At 44.8% G+C, this 19869-nt stretch overlaps 1 protein-coding gene across 4 annotated transcripts; it reads right to left on the minus strand.

Moving 5' to 3' along the window:
• Positions 1-984: 984 nt before the first annotated feature.
• On the minus strand, positions 985-19728 carry Side-iii (sidestep III). Of its 4 annotated transcripts, none has more exons than XM_071794275.1 (15): positions 15821-19728; positions 15045-15495; positions 11655-11787; positions 11300-11508; positions 10690-10800; positions 9634-9837; positions 8464-8609; positions 8052-8202; positions 7283-7413; positions 6289-6448; positions 5232-5528; positions 4243-4563; positions 2834-3124; positions 2250-2359; positions 985-1615 (listed from the first exon to the last, which is right to left on the minus strand). In XM_071794275.1, exons 2-15 carry the CDS (start codon positions 15226-15228, stop codon positions 1502-1504), a joined length of 2562 nt encoding a protein of 853 aa, XP_071650376.1. In that variant the 5' UTR covers positions 15229-15495; positions 15821-19728; the 3' UTR covers positions 985-1501. The 4 variants fall into 4 exon arrangements, with proteins under 4 accessions (XP_071650376.1, XP_071650375.1, XP_071650374.1 ...); XM_071794274.1 differs by having other exon boundaries at positions 15045-15498; XM_071794273.1 differs by having other exon boundaries at positions 15045-15538.
• Between the last annotated feature and the right edge of the window lie 141 nt (positions 19729-19869).

Here is a 19869-nt window from a genome sequence, read left to right on the forward strand (position 1 = left end):
CCTGCGGAAGCGGTCGCACCTGCTTCCGTTCGTCTCTTAAATATGCGCACGCTAAACGCGCGCTGTTTTAACCCTGTAAACCCTTTAATTGTCCATCGATCGTCTCCGTAAACGGGAGTTAAAGTTAACCGAGGTTCACAACCTGTCTCACCTCCGCGCCTGCGAGAAGAGATGAAAGATGGTTGACCACCGGCTAGCTTTAATGAAGATTTGCAAGACTCGCTTTGTAGACACATCCTTTTTTTTTGCGAAATTATACGAAGAGTGTCCCGGTATATTTGTCTGTCGAGATGTCTTCAGTAAATCCAGATTTTTAACGCTGTCATTTCCAAGAGGCGCGAGACAAGTACTATTTTAAATGTACTTCATATGTATCTATATACATACATGCTTTGTTTCTATAAAATTTTGAATAAATATCTTTTTGAAATAAATACAATTAAAAAAATAATATTATCCGCAGTCGTTTCTTTTCTTAGACAGACTAAAGACTAAATTAGCTATTATACGCGAAAATCTTTCTGCATATAATATTGAAAATAAATTCATATTTTAAAAGCCAGTATCTTTTCATAAAGTCTTTACTTTTTATTCTTAAAAGAAATCGCTTGATCTAATTTGATAATCAAGAAGAGAGTTGAGTCTGGACTAATATTATTATGGTAGAAAGATTATAAAGAGGATTATTATAATATTATTATAATTTGATCGGAAGGACGAAATAGATTTGGAGCGTATCCATCATCTCAGTATATCAATATCATTTATCAAAAACGTATAAATTATTAATAAGACGAACAAGATAAATTGAGGTGAAAATAATTCAGAAAATATATAAATAATGTGCACACATACAGGACAATAACAAGATTCTTCCCGATATTTAAAATTAATTCAGCAATGAGAGGACGAATTGAAATAGAAAGCGGGGAAAGGTATACATATATCAGTCGTGATAATACGGCGCTATGAAATGACGAGACCTTTTAAGACTTGACACAAAATATATTAAACTTGGAATAGTACACCACGTGTAGCGTTCGGTTAAATTATGCGACTAAATCGTCTCGCGACGACTCCGCGACTCCTCGCCCCGGTCTCGCGCTGGATCGGCGGGGAAAATCCTAAGACTCTCGACGATCTCGGGAGAGATCGTGGCGCGCCACGATATGCTACGATATGCTGATATGTCTGCTACGATATCGTCATCGTGATATGTCACCCCGGCGCGCGTTAACAAGCGAGACACGAGATTCGTTGACTTTGTCCTTGATATCCGCGTGTATCCGTCGTGGCATCCGAGCGACGGCGCGCGATACAATTTTCAGGCTTCCGAAATTGATCGTCCTTATGATATGCTGTGTGTGTGTGTGTGTGTGTGTGTGTGTGTAGATGTGTGTAGATGTGTGAACGTATGTGTGTGTGTGTGTGTGTGTGTGTGGTATCGTCTTGTGTGTAAGTATGTGTATTTGCGTCTCCGGATTCACTCCCGCGATCAAGTTTACACGCAGCTCTCCGGGCCCGGTATGGAATTGGCGATGATGATCTCCTTCATCAGGTTGCGATCGGCTTTGAAGCTGATGGGCTCCCAGGACTTGGCGGAGAACGGGTTCAGCTGTTAAGTCAAGAGGAGATATCGGGGTCTAAATCTAATTAATACTCTCTCCACGCGCCGCGCGGAGAAACAGAATTGGGAATCGAAAGTATAGTAGCGATCGCGCTTCCTCGGCTTTCTCTCCGACCTCCGGAAAGATTGATATTATTCATAACGGTTATATGCCGGTCGCGCGACAGCTAAACTGAGATTGGTTAGATAGCCGGGCTTAATTTATAAGCGATCGATAGAAATTCAATCTACGGCAGATTAAATTTCTAATCTTCCAAATCGGAGTTCGGAATCTCGCCGCGCTTATTGAAACTTCCTATCTACGTGAAGAATCGAGGGGAAAGAGTCAAAGGCACATTTCACGTTATTATTTACTTAATTATCCTAATCCCTCTTTCGAGATAATTTGAGAACTCATTATACGGGGCGATTCGTTAAGGATCAAGACACGTACATCACTCCGTGGCAATTATCCCGAATAAGAATTAAAGTAGGATCTTTCCCGAGTATACGGTGCGGTAGTAGAACATAAATTGATATCGGATTAATTTATACAGACTGCAACGGTGCATTATTTACGTTATTTCAACCGTTGTCTTTTTTTTCAAAAAAATACCGCTGTATATTTTTTGGCATGACTTACGCTGCATCTGTTCGTCTGCAGTCCCTGCTTGTGAATGTCATAGGGCGCGAACAGCGTGTCCGGTCTCACTGGCAAAAACAGTTGTGGCTCGCGTTTGATCTTCTCTTGGTCTGAAACATTCACGTTATTCCGCTTTACATTGACGGCTCTCGAACAATTTAAATAAAGCGCTGAGGACGAAGACCGGACGGGGTAACTAAAAAAAAAAAAAAAAATCTCGTCAAATGTACTCTGCAGAGAAGAGTGCTCTTTAAATTATAAGTTTCGTTTTCTGCAAATAGTTTTTGAAAATATCTATCTTTCGCCGTATTCTCAAATAAAAGTTTATTATTTGGTAGGAACGTTTGGTGCGAAGTGTCGACCTCAAAATAGCGTGTAACACGATCGGAAAATGACAGTTCGACAGAAATCACAAGGCTTCCCGAATGCCCGTTCGAATCTCCGCTTTCCATAAATCTTTAAAACGACTCACTTTTGTTGACGCGATTCCCTTTTCCTATTACCTCGCGACAGATATTAGACGAATATTAGATCGATCGGGGTTTGGTCAGATCGCGAGGTGACATCTTTCATCATGGCGATACCTTGCGGCGACTGTATGATGTCCGGTTGATTATTGAGCGCGTAATCGGTGACCTGCTTCAGCGTGTACTCGACGAAGTACGTGTGGTCGCCGTGGGTCACGTCCAGCATCGAATTGTTCCTCGAGTCCGGCGGCGTGATTATCGGCTGCTTCATGTAAGGCTCGATGTGCACCGGCGACGTGGTGCCGCGTCGTCGATACATCATCAGCATCACGGAGATCACGGTCGCGCCAAAGGCTAGCAGGCAGCCGACCAGCAGCAGGATCAACGGCAGCATGCTGACCCCGGTGTCTGGGAGAAAAAAAATACATTTCGTCCTGCGATGGGGATCTATGCGCGCTGCCTTCATCACGCGTGATAAAAACTCATCCCTCGTTACGCTTCAGCTGACTTTATTCGACGATCGTTAGTCGTACACACAAAATTAATCGCAATTAATCACGGCAGGATAAAATTAACGTTATTAGAAAATATATTTTATCATAATATAATCAGACGAATTGTAATTACCGTTAATTGTGTTAATTATATGGTGCGCGGCAGCGATTGCGTTAAATTGCTGTTGTCTTGAGTTATGATATAGAGTGGCACTATATTCTCCTTCTTTTCCAGAAAATTTTAATATGTGGAAGATATTTTAATTAAAAATAAATTGGTATTTTTTTATTCGTAAAATGAGAACACATGACAGTAGTTTTGTTTAGCGAATCGAATACATTGCAAATCTCTAATAAAGATGAAACGTGATTTATTACCAAACAGAAAGAGCATTTATGGATTTTCCCTGTACAGCAGATAATAAACTAAAAATAAGAGACATGACATGAATATTTTTTTAATCATTGGATCTGTAATTTGTGGAATCAGCTGAATTATTGTTTAGATTTATTATTACATTGGACATGATTTCTATTCTGTCATGGTTTTGTCAAAATGATTAATTGATGCCAATATATCGGAAATGGAGATTAAAATAATCTTCGAATTAGTCGTTTCAATTTTAACTGTCGAATTGTATTATTTGCAATGAATCTTTTTTAAGATAGTCTTCCACAGGATATCATCAATTTTATCTGATTTAATTTGTTCTCGGGGGAAAACCTGAAATATACATTCTAAATCGGGTTCCTCAGTCGAATCAGTTACAAAAGGACAAACCTTCAGAATGGAATGATCTTTCCGGAAATTAGAACAACGTTTGGGAATATATAGAAGAACCGTTCCTTTAGGGTTCCTATTTCTGCCATTTATTATTGCCTATTATATATATATATATATAGATGGCTGGACAATATATCTATAGATAAAGTATAAAAGGCAAAAAAGAGGAATGAGATAAAATCATGCATGAGATGAAAGTTCAATTCTAACATTAGAATGAAAAGTCCTTTCTACAACTTAATTACTACCTGTGTGCTTCTCGGAATCGCGCAGCATTATGTCTTCCAACAGCGACACTTCGCTGCGGCCTTTGGCGTTCACGGCGTAGGTCACCAGGTAGAAGTGCGTGGCCGGCAGGAGATCGGCCACGGCGATCCGGAAGATCGGCAGATCAGCCGACACGCTGGACGCGTTCACCCGGAGGTTGCCGGTCAGCACCTCGTAAGCCTCCAGCCGGAACTCCTGGTGGAGCCCGCCGTCGTATCCCGGCACGCACTCGACCTCCAGGATTTCCGAGCTTTGATTGAGCGACGCCTTGATGGTGCAATTGTTCAGGGGATTCGGCTTCACTGCTCAGACATATTTTTCTCGCATTCAATTTCGGTATTAATCGAAAGAGACGAGATTTGAAGAATTTACGTTCTAATCCCTATACTATCGAGAAAGTGAAAAAAGTTACATGTAGGGTATATAGAGAAAAAGAGAAACTAAAGAAAAATATAATTAAAGCGCGTTTTTCATTTTCTTGAGCGTCTGAATTTCCCTCGGATGCAAAAGCGGTACGATTTAAGTAAACTATGATGGAACGGCCGCGCGACACGGCCCGTCTCGCAGAAAATGAACGATAAAACAAATATTTTCGAGTTTGTGACGTACGGCGCGATAAGCCGGCTGCAAGCGAGTCGAATGGGGAAGAAAAAAGGAAAGCGTAAATATCCGCGTAAAGTTCTAAATATGAACATCTAAATATTACGTGTTTTCGACGCGAGATGCAGCAGTACGCGCACGGTGTTTAAATATTTTCACGGAATCCCCGACGCGTTTGTTTGTCTCCTGGAAAACGGGAGGGACGGAGCGTGGATTTCTTCCGGATTATGACTCGCAGTGGGAAAAAAAAGAAGAAATGCAGTCGAATAAATTTCCGTCGAATAAGTTTCTATCTCCCACTTTCTCTCTCTCTCTCTCTCTCTCTCTCTCTCTCTCTCTCTTCCTTCGATATGAGCGTGTAAGATATCACCTGCCGGAATGACTTGATAAATGCAGGGCGCCTCCTGCTTCCCTATCGCGTTCCTACCCCAACAGGTCAGGGCACCGTAATCCCTCTCGGATTCGGGGGTGTAGACGAGCTCGCTCGTGGTGCCGTTGTTGCCGTCAAACTTGGCCGGCGCGACTTCGAAGTTCTCGCCGCTGTTGTTGAACTCCCAGACAAAGTCCACCTCGCTCGGATCGGCGTCTACCTCGCAGCGCACCTTCACGGATTCCTCCAGCGAGGCCCCGATAATCGTCACCTCCTTCATCTTGCAGACCGGCGCGACTGGATCGCACGTGGAAGAAAAGGAAAAAGGGAACACGCGTCTTTGGTCGAACAGACGATAAAAATGTGGAGTTTTTCTTCCTGTGTTTTTTTTTCTTTTTTTTTTCCACGTCTCTAACTATTGATCGGCGGAACTTCGACAGCGGCATTATGCCGAGTTTAAGAGCCGTTTTATTCGCCCTTAATCGGGAGAATTATATTGTTCGCCGTAGGGCTTAGACGGGAGGGTTGAAAATAAATTGGCTTCTAAAATGTAATCCCTCATATCTGACGTCCGAGATATTTCGCTCCCGAACACAATTACGCGCGGTTGGCATATTGTGTAACGCGTATTTCGGAGTTTACTATATAGAGGAAATAGAAACAACGTTAAATGTAACTTTTAGCAGTGAAAAGGTCGGAGGTTAATTCTCCCATAATACCTTTTTAATAATTAAACATGCCAATAATTTACTTTTATATATAGATCGCACCGTTAATTTGTGATATAAATAAATGCATATATTTATTCATATTAATATTCATAATTGTTTATATCACAAACAACAAGTGTATAAGGATCTAAATTTATTTGCGATGGAATATAATATAAGTGTGCTGTAAATTTTTTGTGGCGCAAATGTTTTCCCTATTCGCGGAGATCTCCTTCAATTTGAAATTCGATTCATCCTCGAATCGCCCGGCGTGGTACTCGCGTCGAGATTACACATTCACTTTCCGAAGTCCTTGTTATCGATTCGAACTTGTCGTATCTACTTACACTGCACTCTCAGGTTCACAATCGGGCTCGTCGTCTCCCCGCGATCGTTGCTGGCGAGACACGTGTAATTTCCCGCGTTGTCGCGCCCTATGCCCTGCAGCACCAGGCTCTGGGTGCTCATGATGATACCGGCGGAATAGTTTTGCGTCAGCACGCCGCCCTGTCATTGATGGATTAACGCGTTTAACACGGAGGTTGAGAGATTCCAGAACGATAGCTTTTTCCGCCATATTTCTTCGGTAATAAGAAAGGAACGTGACAAATAGATTTCGCGTGTAAAGCTTTTCGTCTTCGGCGCGAACCCGTCTTCGTCGCCGTCTACCGGGGGATTCCCTTTTAATGGATTCTCTTTCTCCGTATAAATATTTCATATGTATATTCCGCGGCGCCCAGCTTCGATACACCTTTCCCAAATTTCCCGCTTTACGGAGACGGTAGAGGCGAAATTTTCCAAGAAAATGCCAAGTTTATTTCCGTTTATGAATAGTCGTGTCGCGAAATATCCACGCAATAAACGTGAGGCGACACGATATTTGCCATGCTCCGAGAAGTAAATGCACATGTATGACATGAAGAGACGAAAATTTTCCCGAGCTGCCCTCCCTCCTCCCGCGCAAAATTGTTTTTTTTTTCTTTCGTAAAACTGACATTTTCTTGCAAGTTTCAGATAACGCTTTAAAAGTTCCGTCGTAAAGTATCGTGACTCGAACCGATCCTTATCGAAATAAAAAAGTCATTACCCATTCTCGTGCGATTGGAAACGTAAAGTTCAGGCATCCCGTATTTTTCGGACCGCTGTGTGTGTGTGGGTACGCGTGTGTGCTTTTCGCGCTTAATCACTAAAACTTTTTTTTTGTTTTTGAGAAAACTCGGGAACTGTTTGGTGGCTCGAGCCAAAGCTCGAGCGATCGAAATTTTAAAAGTGAGACGGCAGCCTCAGCGGAGGCAAACACACCGGGATTAAAGTGGGTTCGTTGCCGAAGGTGGAACTTACGTTGTGGCGCCAAGTAATTTTGTGATGCTCCGGATTGGCGCGGACTTTGCATTCGAAGTACACATCGTCGCCCTCCTTTATGTTCTCCGCGTTCAGTGTGCTGCCCAGATGCAGCTGTACCTTAGGCGGGACTGGAAGAGAAAGCGGAGAATTTCTCGGGTTCTTCAATGTTTCACGTGGCGCGACCGTAATGAAATATTGCGGTGTGTTTCGAGAAAATGGACGTGAAATATTGAAGCCGGTGGAAAACGCGAAAGAGCGAGAAGGTATTAATAAGGCATGCCGGTTATTCGCGTACAATGGATTTAACAATTTAACAGATTTCCATTTTCACACATTTCCAACCGGGAGAAACACGGCGAAACTTGTTGAGTGCCATTTATACCGTGGCATAATCGTGTGCAGATTTTAAATCGTTCGACCGAGTCTGAATTATTATCTGCTAATCAGTGAAGAAATATCGTTACAGCCAATAAACGTCAATTGATCGAGATATCTTCTCGACATCCTGCGGCTTAAATAATTTCTATCTACATCGCAGATGTGCTTCTCACCAGATAAACGATATCGTATACCGTAATGCCAAAAGAATTGCTATTAAAAGACGATCATAAAATATAGTGATATAAAATATAAAAATATAATTTTATAGATATATATAACGTTTCTCGCGGGACGTTATCGGCGACAAATTGATTTCGCGGTAATCGAGGTCTGATTTGTCGCGTGATAAAAAGCGGCGCCGAAGAAACGGGCGCCCGCCACTTACAGACGACATTCAACTTGAAGGAGTCCTCCAAGTACGCGTCCGCCAGGGCCGGGTTCTCGCCGCGGCACTTGAGGATCTTGTCGTGATCGTCGGGGACGGGTGAGAACATCAGGGTACTCAGCACCGTCGACGCGTTTCCGCTCTCCATTACCTGCTGGCACAGTTCGAAAGTTGCAGGGGACCGGCGATAATTCGGGGGAACGTGTCAAAAAGTGTCGACGTTTAAAAATAGTTATTTGTGTAACAAGTGCCGTAAGATGAAAATTCCCGGGAATTTTCATCTTTACGCACGGCTTACACACCCTATTTTATGTTGCAAGTGCCTGGAAAGTGGTCTATCACGCACGCGTAGCGTGCGTAATGGGGCACTTTCCATGCACGTGTGGCATAAAAAGTATTTCGTTATCGAGACCTTGCCGTTCCGGAACGTCTCGTTTCCCTCGATCCAGGTGATGCGTGCGCGGGGATGCGAGCCTGCCGTCTCGCAGGTGATGGAGTAGTCCTTCTCCGTCTCCATGACCGTTAGCTTCGACAGTATCTTCACGGTAAGCGGTTTTACTGGAACCAACCGGCGGAATCGCGTTTATTGCGCGCTCCATATCGCGGGTAATATCATAGCTTTTTATGCTCCCTTAAAAGTTTCCAACACGATCCGCGTCAAAAAGTCACGAGGTCGTAGGAATTCATAATTAATACTTAGAACGCAAAAATCTTCCCTGGTGTCCATTCTAAACCTCTGTGTGACGACTATCGCTTTTTAAATTTTTTCACGTCTCATCGCGTTTATAGATTGCAGGCGATGATTTTCAATTAAAACAGTTATATATAAAGTGCATTTAACGTTAATCCGATCGATATCGATTTTGGAAGATTATAAACAGCGCTTTTAATATAAATAAAATTGTTTGAAAAAAAAATGAGCCGATTATTCCGCTCGTTCGAGATTTGTTCAAGTTGAATAATTAAAGGAAGCTAAATTTATTTTCGCGGTGCGCGGGCCATTGGTTATCCACGCACCAGGGTCGCCGTTCCTCTACCTTCAACAAACCTGCCAATAATTTATCGAGCCGATACCAGAAACGCGAAAGGATTACTTTCCGCGGTTGAAATTAAACTAATATGAATTATTAACGGGTTGAATGCCGCGGGGATTTTGATTAACTTTGCAAAAGCGTAATTAGAGATTGTGCAACCAATATTGCGGCAAATAAATGCCATATTTTTGTCAAATGTGCTCGTTACCTCGTTTAATTGAGATCACGACACACGCGCGACTTTCTGAAATGCGGCCGACTGCATGACGCTTTGATCGCGTGTCAAACGGGACGACACGCTTAACTCTTTTGGATGACACTCGCTCTTTTTGTATAAACATTTCGCCGTTTGGCAGCTTTAAAACTCATTTGCTTTTGCACGAAAAATTATCACACGTGAAAAAAAAATGTAAATTCCCACAAATTTTCACGCCGCGTGCGCTGTTGGCTAGAACCAGAGAGAGATCAAGCGCTGCCGAAGAAAAAGGGTTTCTGGAGACGGAAATTTTCTTTCGGCCAGGTGGGATCGGGTAAAAAAAGGTACTCACGATAAACGTCGAGGATCACGGTCTTCTCCAGCGGCGGGATGAGATGCGTATTGGCCGCCTGGCATTTGTACGTGGTGTTGCGGTGTTCCCGGCGCAGCTGCGGCACCGTCAATTTGCTGACGACGATGTTCTGGCCGAACTCCTCGAGTCTGCCGTCCACCTCCTTGCCGTTCACCAGCCAGCTCACCACCGGCGTGGGTTTCCCTTCGCGCGCGCGGAAAGCACGGAAATTATACGCGGCTAATTAACTCCCCCCCTCTACCCTCTTTTCCACCCGCTCGCCTCGTCGTCGATCAGTCTCGCGTGACAGCAGACAAATCACCGGGGCCATAATTACCCTTAATACCGGGTGTCTCCGATCGGGCGCGCCCGCGTAATACCCGGCCACTTGGAGGCCGGGCTCGTATTTAATTGCTAACGATAACCCCCGCGGTATCTCCACGCTTTTTATTTGTTCACGCGATCTTGTGAGGGGGGCGGGGGTCACGCTGGGATTTATACGCGCGTAAAGAGGGGCCCCCGGTCGGGTAATTTGTCGCTCTCTCGCCGAGATTCGTATCTCGACTAAACATATTAATGAGAAAGCTGATTTCTCTCAGGGAGAGGAATTAACGGATAAAATGTTACAAGCTCGAGAACGCGTGGTTATATTACCCGTATATATACACATGTAATGATAAATTCATCGCCAACTTTTAAACTGTATATACGACGAGAAATTTGGCTTTATCTGCGAAATACCGTATCTCACTTCCCGTCCTCTGTCATTTAATTATGTTAATTGTAAAGAGGGATTATAAAGAAATTTCGATACGCGCGGACACTGCGTGTCCCAAATTATAATTAACCGCGACGATAACGTTGATTTACCATTTTCATAGCGGGATGTCAAATATGCACAAGCGCAAAACCGAGAGCGTATAATGTAAATAACCGCGAGCGGAAGTTCAAGGCACAGATAAGGGCTCGTAAAGCCTCGTCGTGTTTGCACGAAATTTATCCTAAAGGACAGAAATCACAAAGAGACGAATCGGAATACGGATTCAGTGTGCTCACCTCCCCTCACTTCGCAGGACAGACCGAACTCCACGCCGACCTGAAACGGCCCGGCGACGCTCTCCACCTGCACCCCGGAACTGTCGTAAATGAGTAGCTGGTGCGGCGGCACTGCGAACAATTCCGCGAACCGGCGGTTCGCTTTCCATAATTGACGGATAATGACCCGGTCGGTCTAGTCCGACTTTTTAAGGAGAGCTCGCGAAAGTTAATTTTAAACTTGCAAAAATGAAATTTCGATTAATTCATCCCCTGCTTCCTTCACTTCATCCTCTCCCTTCCCTCTCCCCTGACCCTCCCTTGCCCTCCCCTCCCCGTGGAACTTCGAAGGAAAGTGGGTTAGACTGCCGCAGCGGCGGGCCCTTCAATTAGCGAAACCGCGCGAGACGGGACGGAGATTGTTCCGGCAAGTTTAACTTTGCGCCGAGATGAAAAAAGACCCTGCATATCGGCCGACGTTAACTGCAGCTAATTCCGCTCGCTCTCCTTCTTCTTCTGATGTTAGCGCGGGACTAACGGGGGCGTTTTACGCGTTACCGCGGGGCCGCAGTTAATCATACCGGGAGCGCGCGCGGTGTTACGCGGTCGTTACGGTAATGAGTTTCCTCACCGATCACCGTGAGATTCACTTGGAAGTTCTTGGTCGGCGAGTTCTTGAAGTCCACCCGGCATCTGTAGATCCCCTCGTCGTCCAGCTGGACCGCCTCCAACGAGAGCGCGGCCGGCTTCGTCACGGTGATGAAGTAGGCCCTGGGTCCCACGGCGGTGCTGTCCGACCAGTTCAGGGCCTTGTTGAACGCCCGTCCCCGCACATCGAAACTGCGTAACATTTCATCCCCACTTCTCTAAGTAATTCGCGAATAATTCTGAATTTTCTTTTCTTTCTTTCTAACGTGTTTTCGAGGCCTGAGGAGCCCTCCTCTCTCTTCAAAAGCTTTCCTCGGTGATGGCCCAGCTGCGCTTACCTGTATATGGGCTTCACCGCGTAATCGCGGAACCAAAGGACCATGTAGACGCGATCCTCTCGCGTGGACGGCTCAATGTCGCAAGGCAAAGTGGCGGTACGGCCAAGTACGGCGCTGACCTTAGACGTGGACACTGGAGACACGTTGAAGAAAGGTGGTTAACGCGTTAATTGCCGGCGAAATGACTTCGTGACGCTAGCGTGTCTTATCGCGGTTTATATATAGCTGAATTAAATTAAATTTAATTAAATAAAGCAGCAAGCGTATCTATCAAACGCAACATTTATTTTACCATGCACTTATTATTATTAGCGGGTTTATTTATTAACCCTTAAATGCCACACCTCTCAAGAATCTCGTAAATGACATGAGGGGTCTAAAAGACCCCAGCATGAAAAATGTCTCCTTACTCATTGATTTTTTTATCTTTAGTTATGAAAATTATTTTCAATGTTGTTCAAGGCTTAGAAAAGAGAATAAAATGCTTATATTGTTAAAATCTCAATTTCAACATAGTATAAAAAATTAAGTAAACTGAGTACTGCTAAGTGTACAAACGGGTAGGTCAATCACTCAACTATCATCAATGGGAGCATGAGCTCCATTTTTGGCAAGAACATTTGAAAATATATCATTGTAAAGGGTCTGGGGTCCGCTGGATCCCAGGGGGCATTTAAGGGTTAAACGTATTGAACGCGTGCACACAAAAAAAAGGTTCAGATAAATTTTTTAAACCGAGATGAAAATATCACTTGCGTGGCATATTCAACGTGATTGATAAAGACAGCCAAAGATTATCTACGAAAGGATATTATTGCACAGTAATTAGTGGTTAAATAACTTCTCTGTGCTGTAAATAATCTTCTTCAATCGATAGTTCAAATGGTTGAAATTAAGATTGAAGGGAAATCACGAAATCTTTTCAATGTTTCTAATTTTTAATGGTTTCTTTGAAGCTTGCTGTAAACAACAGTGCGACTTTTCTTTCTTGGTTAAATCTCATTAACTTGAATGCTAAATAATTTTACTTACAATACCTCGTCTGTTTTCTTTAGAGGCAAGCATTACGGGTCGCTTAATAATTGAGTTAATAATTCTGTCGAATGCACGGAGGTATTATTTAATATTATGTAATTTTGAATTTTAAATGTAAATTCAAAGACCATTATGTTTTAGTAACTTACAACGTTTTGTGAATTGCTAATTATATGGTTAATAAGTTAAATGAGCTGTAACGCCAGCTTTTATGTCACGAAAGAACGTAGAAAGTTATTAAGTTAGTAGGAAGTATTATAAGTAAACTAAACTCACAAGCCATTCAGGTAAACGAGATTTAGCAGCGAAAAACTTGAGATTAAATTTTTTTTGCTCCCATTGTTTGACGTGATTTTAAATTACCCTGGAGTAACGCAGCTGTGTGTGAGGATCTTGAACTACGAGCGAGTAATATCATTACGCGTTTCGCGAAATAGAGTCGCTTCGAGGATGTGTAGATATCTTAAAAGAGACATTTCCCTCCAATTTAACATTCCATTTTGACGCGAGAAAGAGTTTTGCCGCGCGCGACATATAAAAAGGAAGCTGCTTTGCTTCTTACGAATAAAGAGACGGGAAAGCAGCTTGAAAAATATCACTAATGAAGTTCGTTTTCGCGCATAATGGAGAGTTTCCATCCGGCAGCGCGAAATATAATTACGGCGCGCATAACATTTCTTTGAGCAAGTTTCACGCTCCGAGTGATTTCCGGTATTGCAACAAGCTGGCGCGTCTGATTTCCCGTTTTCCGATATGCCGCAATTTTCATCAATCGAACGACGTCTGTAACACGAATACGAACTCTTCCGGCAGGATATCGCTTTTACGTTTGTTTGTGACGCCCCGATGAAAAATGTACATGCCACGAGCCATTTATCTTTTTTAGCATCGTATCAGCGCGATTATTATCTGTTCCATCTATTTAAACGCGTGTCATTTTTTATGCGGAAAGCATTTCGAAGATTATAAATAAAAAACTGACAAGGCGCGAATGTGCAACTAGAAAATAGCTGCAGTGAATATAAAAGTTTGAGATAAGAGATATGGCCGTTTTCGTGTAATTACGAAAAAAAGCTGAAAATTGAGTGAAAAATTTTCAAACAGCTGTAAGCGGGATGGATTATAAATTCAAAACTTGTAAAAGCCTCGCACTTTTCATCAAGGCATTAACCGTATATGCATTAACAGGCAACTTATTTACTATTTCACCGCGTTTTAAGGGAGCACATTCAGCCTTGCTTTTGCGTTTTTGACCCAGTTTTATTTTAAAAATGATAACTTTGTAAATATCGATTCTAACAGTTTTCAATTTCATGACTTTGTCAGTTTTCCACTTTTCAATATGCATTTATGAAATACGTATTGGGTTCCATTTTGCGCACAAAAGCCATATAGAGTTCCATTCTGCGCCGGACATGCTGAGTGTGCACGGCAAACGAAGCTACCAGCAGAATTAAGGGACCCATTGTGGGGCTCTGATCAAGGAAAATTTTCCTTCTTTGTTAATCTTCGGCGATATATCGCGCACAACGAAATAATAATACGATCTACGGAAAAGCAGCGGGAATCGCTAAGCGCGTATAGCTTCACAACCACTTCCTTCCCCAGGTATTTTTGCGGGAAACCGACCGCAAAAAAACATCCTTTCTGTTTTTTTATTATTCAATTTTCTCCTCTTCCTTCTCTTTTTTAATAACGCTCGAAATAAAATATATTTTTTGTGTGAAACACATACGCGCTCACATATACGCTTCTTTTTGTAACCTACTCGTTTTTTATCACATTTTCACATTTCGTTAAAAAAAAAAAGAAACAAATAACAAACGACCGTTTTGTGCCCAAAAATCACAAAATGAGTTTTTTTCAGCTACAATTTCCTCCGACTTATGAATATCGATTTCCCAACGAGAATATTGAGGTACCGATAGTTTTCGAGTAATTTAGCAATTGAAGAACTTTTCATTCTAAATTAAATTAAACACGTATCTCCAATTTCAGAAATTAAGGTTCGAAGAATCGATAAACATTATTTCTCGTTAGTAAATAACGAGTTGTAACTTTAAATGAATGTTACTTTAACGGACTTTTGAGGCTCGAGTCGCCATCAGGAAAACGTGACACAATTAAAAAGTTATACTTTTCAATTTTAGAAAATGCAATGAGACGACACCTCTCGTATCTCCTTTGTTAATGAAAAATATCGGGAAAATTGATTTCCAGTCCAGGGGGGATAACCGCGGTAATTTCGGGACACGCTCGAAAGGAATACGTATATATCGCTCGCGCGGGTCAGGGAAGTGGTTAATCTCGATCGTTCGTGCGACCGGTTCGTGCTCGAGTTCGCCGCCGCCGTACCTAGGTCATCGTCCTTATCCCAGTTGCCGCTGGCGTTCACGTAGACGACCACGGCGAATATGTAGCCGCTAATCACGAGTCTCACCGCTATCTCGGCCAGCGTTCCGAGTGCCATCCCACGAAGGGGATGCGACACCTTCGCCGGGCACTTGGGTGGCACGCTCAAATCCGTCGTCCCCTGCATAATACCACCCCGCGGGTACGGCGCCCCCTTATTGTCATTCCACACCGGGAAGGACCTGCCCCCGCCGGCTCCTTATGTCCCGGCCGCGCGCGTGCAGGGACGACGAACACGCAGAGGACACCGACTCACCGACTCGCGCGTGGATCCTTCAAGCTCGAAGCTCGTCCGCTGTCGAGGCGCATCGAAGTGCCTGGCTGACAAATCCGCACTGCCTTCACTGTGCCCTTTATAAGGACTGTAGTCCGAGTCTCGTTGTACTGTATATCACTGCTAAATCAGTGCAAAAGGATTGCCGGGCCTTTCGTTGTTACTTCAGAATGTCAAAATACATATTGCGCTATTCTTTAAATTGTTATATTAATTGTATCAAATTTTGCGCGTTAATAAGTAAGAAAGAAATGTTTTTAAATAGTAAAATTTTGTTGGTAAGCAAAGTCCTTCGTAAAATTTATTTTTACCAATTTTTACAAATAATACTTAAACTTGCAAATTTTTGAGAATTTTCGTGCAATTATTAAGATTGACAAAATCGACAATAAAGAATGTCAGAAATAATGTCTAGAGACAAATAAGAAGTCATATACGGACAAACCTTTTGCATCGACTTAATATTTCAGGATAACGTTCTCGCGCCTATTACTGTCACTATTTTTATCCTTTCCCCGATCGATCCGTTGCTAAAATATATCGTCGTCTTTTTTTATTACGTCGCGATATCGAGTTCAACAGCGGTTGTTACTCGTTGTTTTCACTTGGTTGCCTTTGATTACCCTCCACTTAACGTTATTGTCCTCGGATTTAAGGGTGTACAATTGCTCTCTTGCTGCAGCTGCTACATTACCATTATTTTTCTCATGCCCATCAAACTCTTCTTCGTCGATAATAGGATTTCATCACGCAGCCCACCTTACTGTACCGTCCTTTCCCGATCGCGCAAATTCTCCCGTTGTCCACACTGCGATTTGTTAACGTATTCGCTTATCGTTGTCGATTACGTCCCGGCGCATTCGTCACTCGTCCAGGAAGATGCATGGAGGCGTAGATTACTCACCGTTCAAATTGACGCCTGTCGCCGGCTCAAATAAAGATGGACATTTGAAAACATCCGGCCGGCATCGGAATTCCGTCGATATTTCTCGTCGCTTTATGATCGATTATTACAAATTATTTTACTGTTAACGCGTCGCGTGTACGTCTTATTGTCGCGTTTCGCGGATAGAGACGCGCCTCGTCCAATCATTCTCCGCGACTTGTGTAACACACAATTTTACAGAGACGGAGGGGCCGTAATGCGAACGATCTCTTTAAGTAAATGAGTTCTTTTCGGTAGCGCAGCTTGTGAGCTTGGCTTGGGTCGGCCGGTCCGCCTGATCAAGCGCCGACCCTCTTCCACTGGGCTGCACACGATTCTAATTTCGATCCACTCTACTTATCCCGTCTCCTCCCAAATTCATTCGCGTTATTGTCGCGCGCCTTGCCCCTCGCGCGCGCTGCTCTATGTCTGGAAAGTTCCTCGACGGCCGGATGCAACGAAAGGATTAGTCGAGCAACTTTATCCTTTAAGTCGGGGAGGGACAATCGTTAATCACTTGATTAATCGTTGCACTCGTTACACTCCGACACGTATCTTATCACGTTGAAACGTTCCGGACGATCCACAGGTCGATACCGGGGAATACCTTCTTGTTATCGCGAGAGAGGGTTGGTGTGTTAATACATTTTAACAATCTTGTCAGCCTTAATGGGGAGACGTGACGTCTCAATGCGCGGCGCTATTCAAATTATCGTTTGGTTTCGAGTCGGTAGATTTATGTCCAAGTTACTCGATTCGAGTTATATTTAGTCAGTTCTGTGTTAACAGCCGGAACTTCTTAGCACTTGCAAAACAATCCGTCGTCTCGCGAGAGGACTAATTCCCTCTCTTTCTCTCACTTATACCCCCTCTCTTTCTCCGTCTCTACCTCTCTCTTTCTGTCTGTTCCGTCGATTAATCAAAGGAGAGTCTTATTGTCATTCCGTCCGAGATCAGACATCCACTTCCACCACTTCCAGCCAAGCGGCGAGAGGGCGAAGGGGGGGCGAAAGGCAGGCAAGGGAGCAGGACGGGCCCCCGGCGGGGGATGCTTCGCGGTCTGATCGTCTCGCGAGCGTTCGAGAGGAGTGATTTCACCGCGACGGTATTCTCCAACGATTTTCCACCCCTAAAGGCCTCCCACCCCTCTTCTTTCTCTCTCTCCTTTCCTCTCTCCTGCCCTCCCTCTCTCTCTGTCTCTCTCTCTTTCTCTTTCTTACCTCGAAGGTAGACGGCCTCCTCCCACCGTCAACCCCGCGGCGATGTCCTCCGGCGAGGATCCTCTCGAGGTGGTGGGCGCAGCGGGGGCGGGAGGGGAAAGGGGAGGGCGACACGCTCTCTCCGAATAGTACGAGGATCTCGAGGAGAGTCCTTCGGCAGCCTTCTCCTTAATGTTTCTTAATTACCCGCGTTCATTAATCACCGGGTCTTTTGATGTCTGTTGAACGCTTTCTTTTGCCGCGTGATTCGCGAGAGAGAAAGCAAGCTCTCTCTCTCTCTCGCCTAAAGCAGCCGAGGCACGCTGAAGCACTCGAGCGGAAGGCTCGAGGCTCGCACCTGAAATGGCGCAACGCGTCCTGACGAAGCACCGCCTTTCTCCGCGGGGATTATCGTCCTTCTCTGGGGCTGCCTCCCTGCGGGGGCTTAGGGCCGCCGTTAGGCGATTCGACAATGGCGATGACAGATCGGCCGACCCGCGCTGCACGAGGCGTGCACTTCGACACACGCACGATAATTCCGTTGTTGCTCCACCGGTCCTCAATTTCCGCCGTGATCGATCATTCCCCCTCGTATTATTTCGTGGATTTCCTTTTTCCGCGAAGAAAAGACCGTAAAAAATGTAAGATGTATAGGGGTGCTATCGCCCGTAAAAAAAACGACGATATAAAACACATGTAAAAAACGGCAAAATCGTCGAAACCGACGAGGTGGATTCGCGAAATTCGCTCTCGAGTTAATCGACTCTATTTTTCGACAACGGTTCCGTTTTTCATTGACGCGAATCGTTCTGCTTTATTCTTGACAGTGAAAATTTCACCGCATCAGTAGTTAGTCATACACGATCGTTCTCGTTTCTCTGCCCTTTCCCCGCTTTTGTTGAACCTCTCTCAAAGATTCAACGGCTAATTTAGGACCAATTTGGGGGTTTCACTTTTCCAGCTTCTTTCCGTCTTGCCCCTCGACAACGGTAATTGACAAGAGCCCAACGATTTCTTTCGCAGCAGATACCGGACAATCGCGCACGGCCGATCGCGCTCGCAAGTTTTCCCCTCCAAAAAATTCCAGTCCCAACTTCCGTGCTCCTGTGAGGGATTACCCCTTTTTTAAAATCAGTCAATGGAAGTACCGATCACACACGCGCACCTCGGGGCGAATCGTTCATCTCGTTTTAACCGGGCCGGCTACCGACGCTGAATCTCGACGTTCCCATCGGCGAATTGCCGTTTCTCACGCTCTTCCCCAGGCGATCTCGCACTCACTCGCAGCGGGAAAATCTCGATAACGATCGCGGTCCGATCGCGGGCCGGCGACGGCGGTGGCGGCGGCGGTGGCAGTGGCGGGTCGACGACACCGGCTGAATTTCTCACGAAATTTCTCGCCTTCAGGCGCGAGGCGCGGCGCGACGGCTTCAGCCGGTGTTGCGAGCAGGAGCAGCCGCGCTTCTCGCTCCCACGATCTACCTCGCACACCCTCGTACCCGACGGCGAAACACCTCGTTCTCCGCGACGCGTGCTGTCGCGTGCGACGCGCTGCGCTGCGCTGCACGCTTCCTCGTCGCGCGGGCACGCCGCTATAACCCGCCGCGCGCGAGAGAGAGAGGACGACGACGCGCGCGAGAGACGGGGTGCCGATCGATTCGCGTGTCAGTCCGATCCGGCCGCCTCGCGTTTCGACGCGTTTCGATGCCCGCGCGATGTACAACCCCCTATGCCGACGGTGGTGGCGGTGGTGGTGGAGGCGGCGGCGGTGGCGGAGAACGTGCCGAGCGCGCTGCCGCGCAGGGCTGTCCGTGCGTGGGGTGCGCCATAGGGTGTCCCGGAATTGACCGACGACGTACATATATACCCCCGTTATCTTGCTGCGAGATTCAACGCGAGCTTTCCCTCGACGCGAAACGTCGAGGCGGATCGTCGTTTGGCTCCTTTGTATTTTGATGCTCGATGTCCCATTAGCTGCTCGCTTGACTTTGACATCGCGAAATAACGCCAGTTAGAGCTAAATTAAACGACCGGTAACGTTAAGAATTGATTGCTGTCGCTCTATTTCGAGCGACTGATCGCGAAGCAGTTGAAACTTTAATCTATGTAATTGTAGTATTAGAGAGAAATGTGATGCGATGAAGAATATATTTGATGCGGAATTTAGGAGCGCGATTCGATCTCACGTTTTGTTTTGTAACGCTATTGGATATATCAGCTTTTCTCTCGAAATTTTTAGAACTTTTGCTCGTGGGTTGAGAAGAGTCCGAAAGCCTTTCTATAATTCATGATATTATTGTTTCATTATGTATTATTGATGTAATAATGTATTACTTTAATAAATTGTGAGAAAATGTGAATTTTATCAAC

Source organism: Temnothorax longispinosus, chromosome 11 (genome assembly GCF_030848805.1).
Source record: "Temnothorax longispinosus isolate EJ_2023e chromosome 11, Tlon_JGU_v1, whole genome shotgun sequence".
Taxonomy (NCBI): domain Eukaryota; kingdom Metazoa; phylum Arthropoda; class Insecta; order Hymenoptera; family Formicidae; genus Temnothorax; species Temnothorax longispinosus.

Coding starts and splice junctions, on each gene's coding strand:
- Side-iii (XM_071794275.1), bottom strand. CDS start 15,228: ATGCAGGGGACGACGGATTTGAGCGTGCCACCCAAGTGCCCGGCGAAG. Junction 8,203..8,463: donor AGACGTTCCGGAACGGCAAG/GTCTCGATAACG, acceptor CTGTGCCAGCAG/GTAATGGAGAGCGGAAACGC. Junction 4,564..5,231: donor TTATCAAGTCATTCCGGCAG/GTGATATCTTAC, acceptor ATGTCTGAGCAG/TGAAGCCGAATCCCCTGAAC.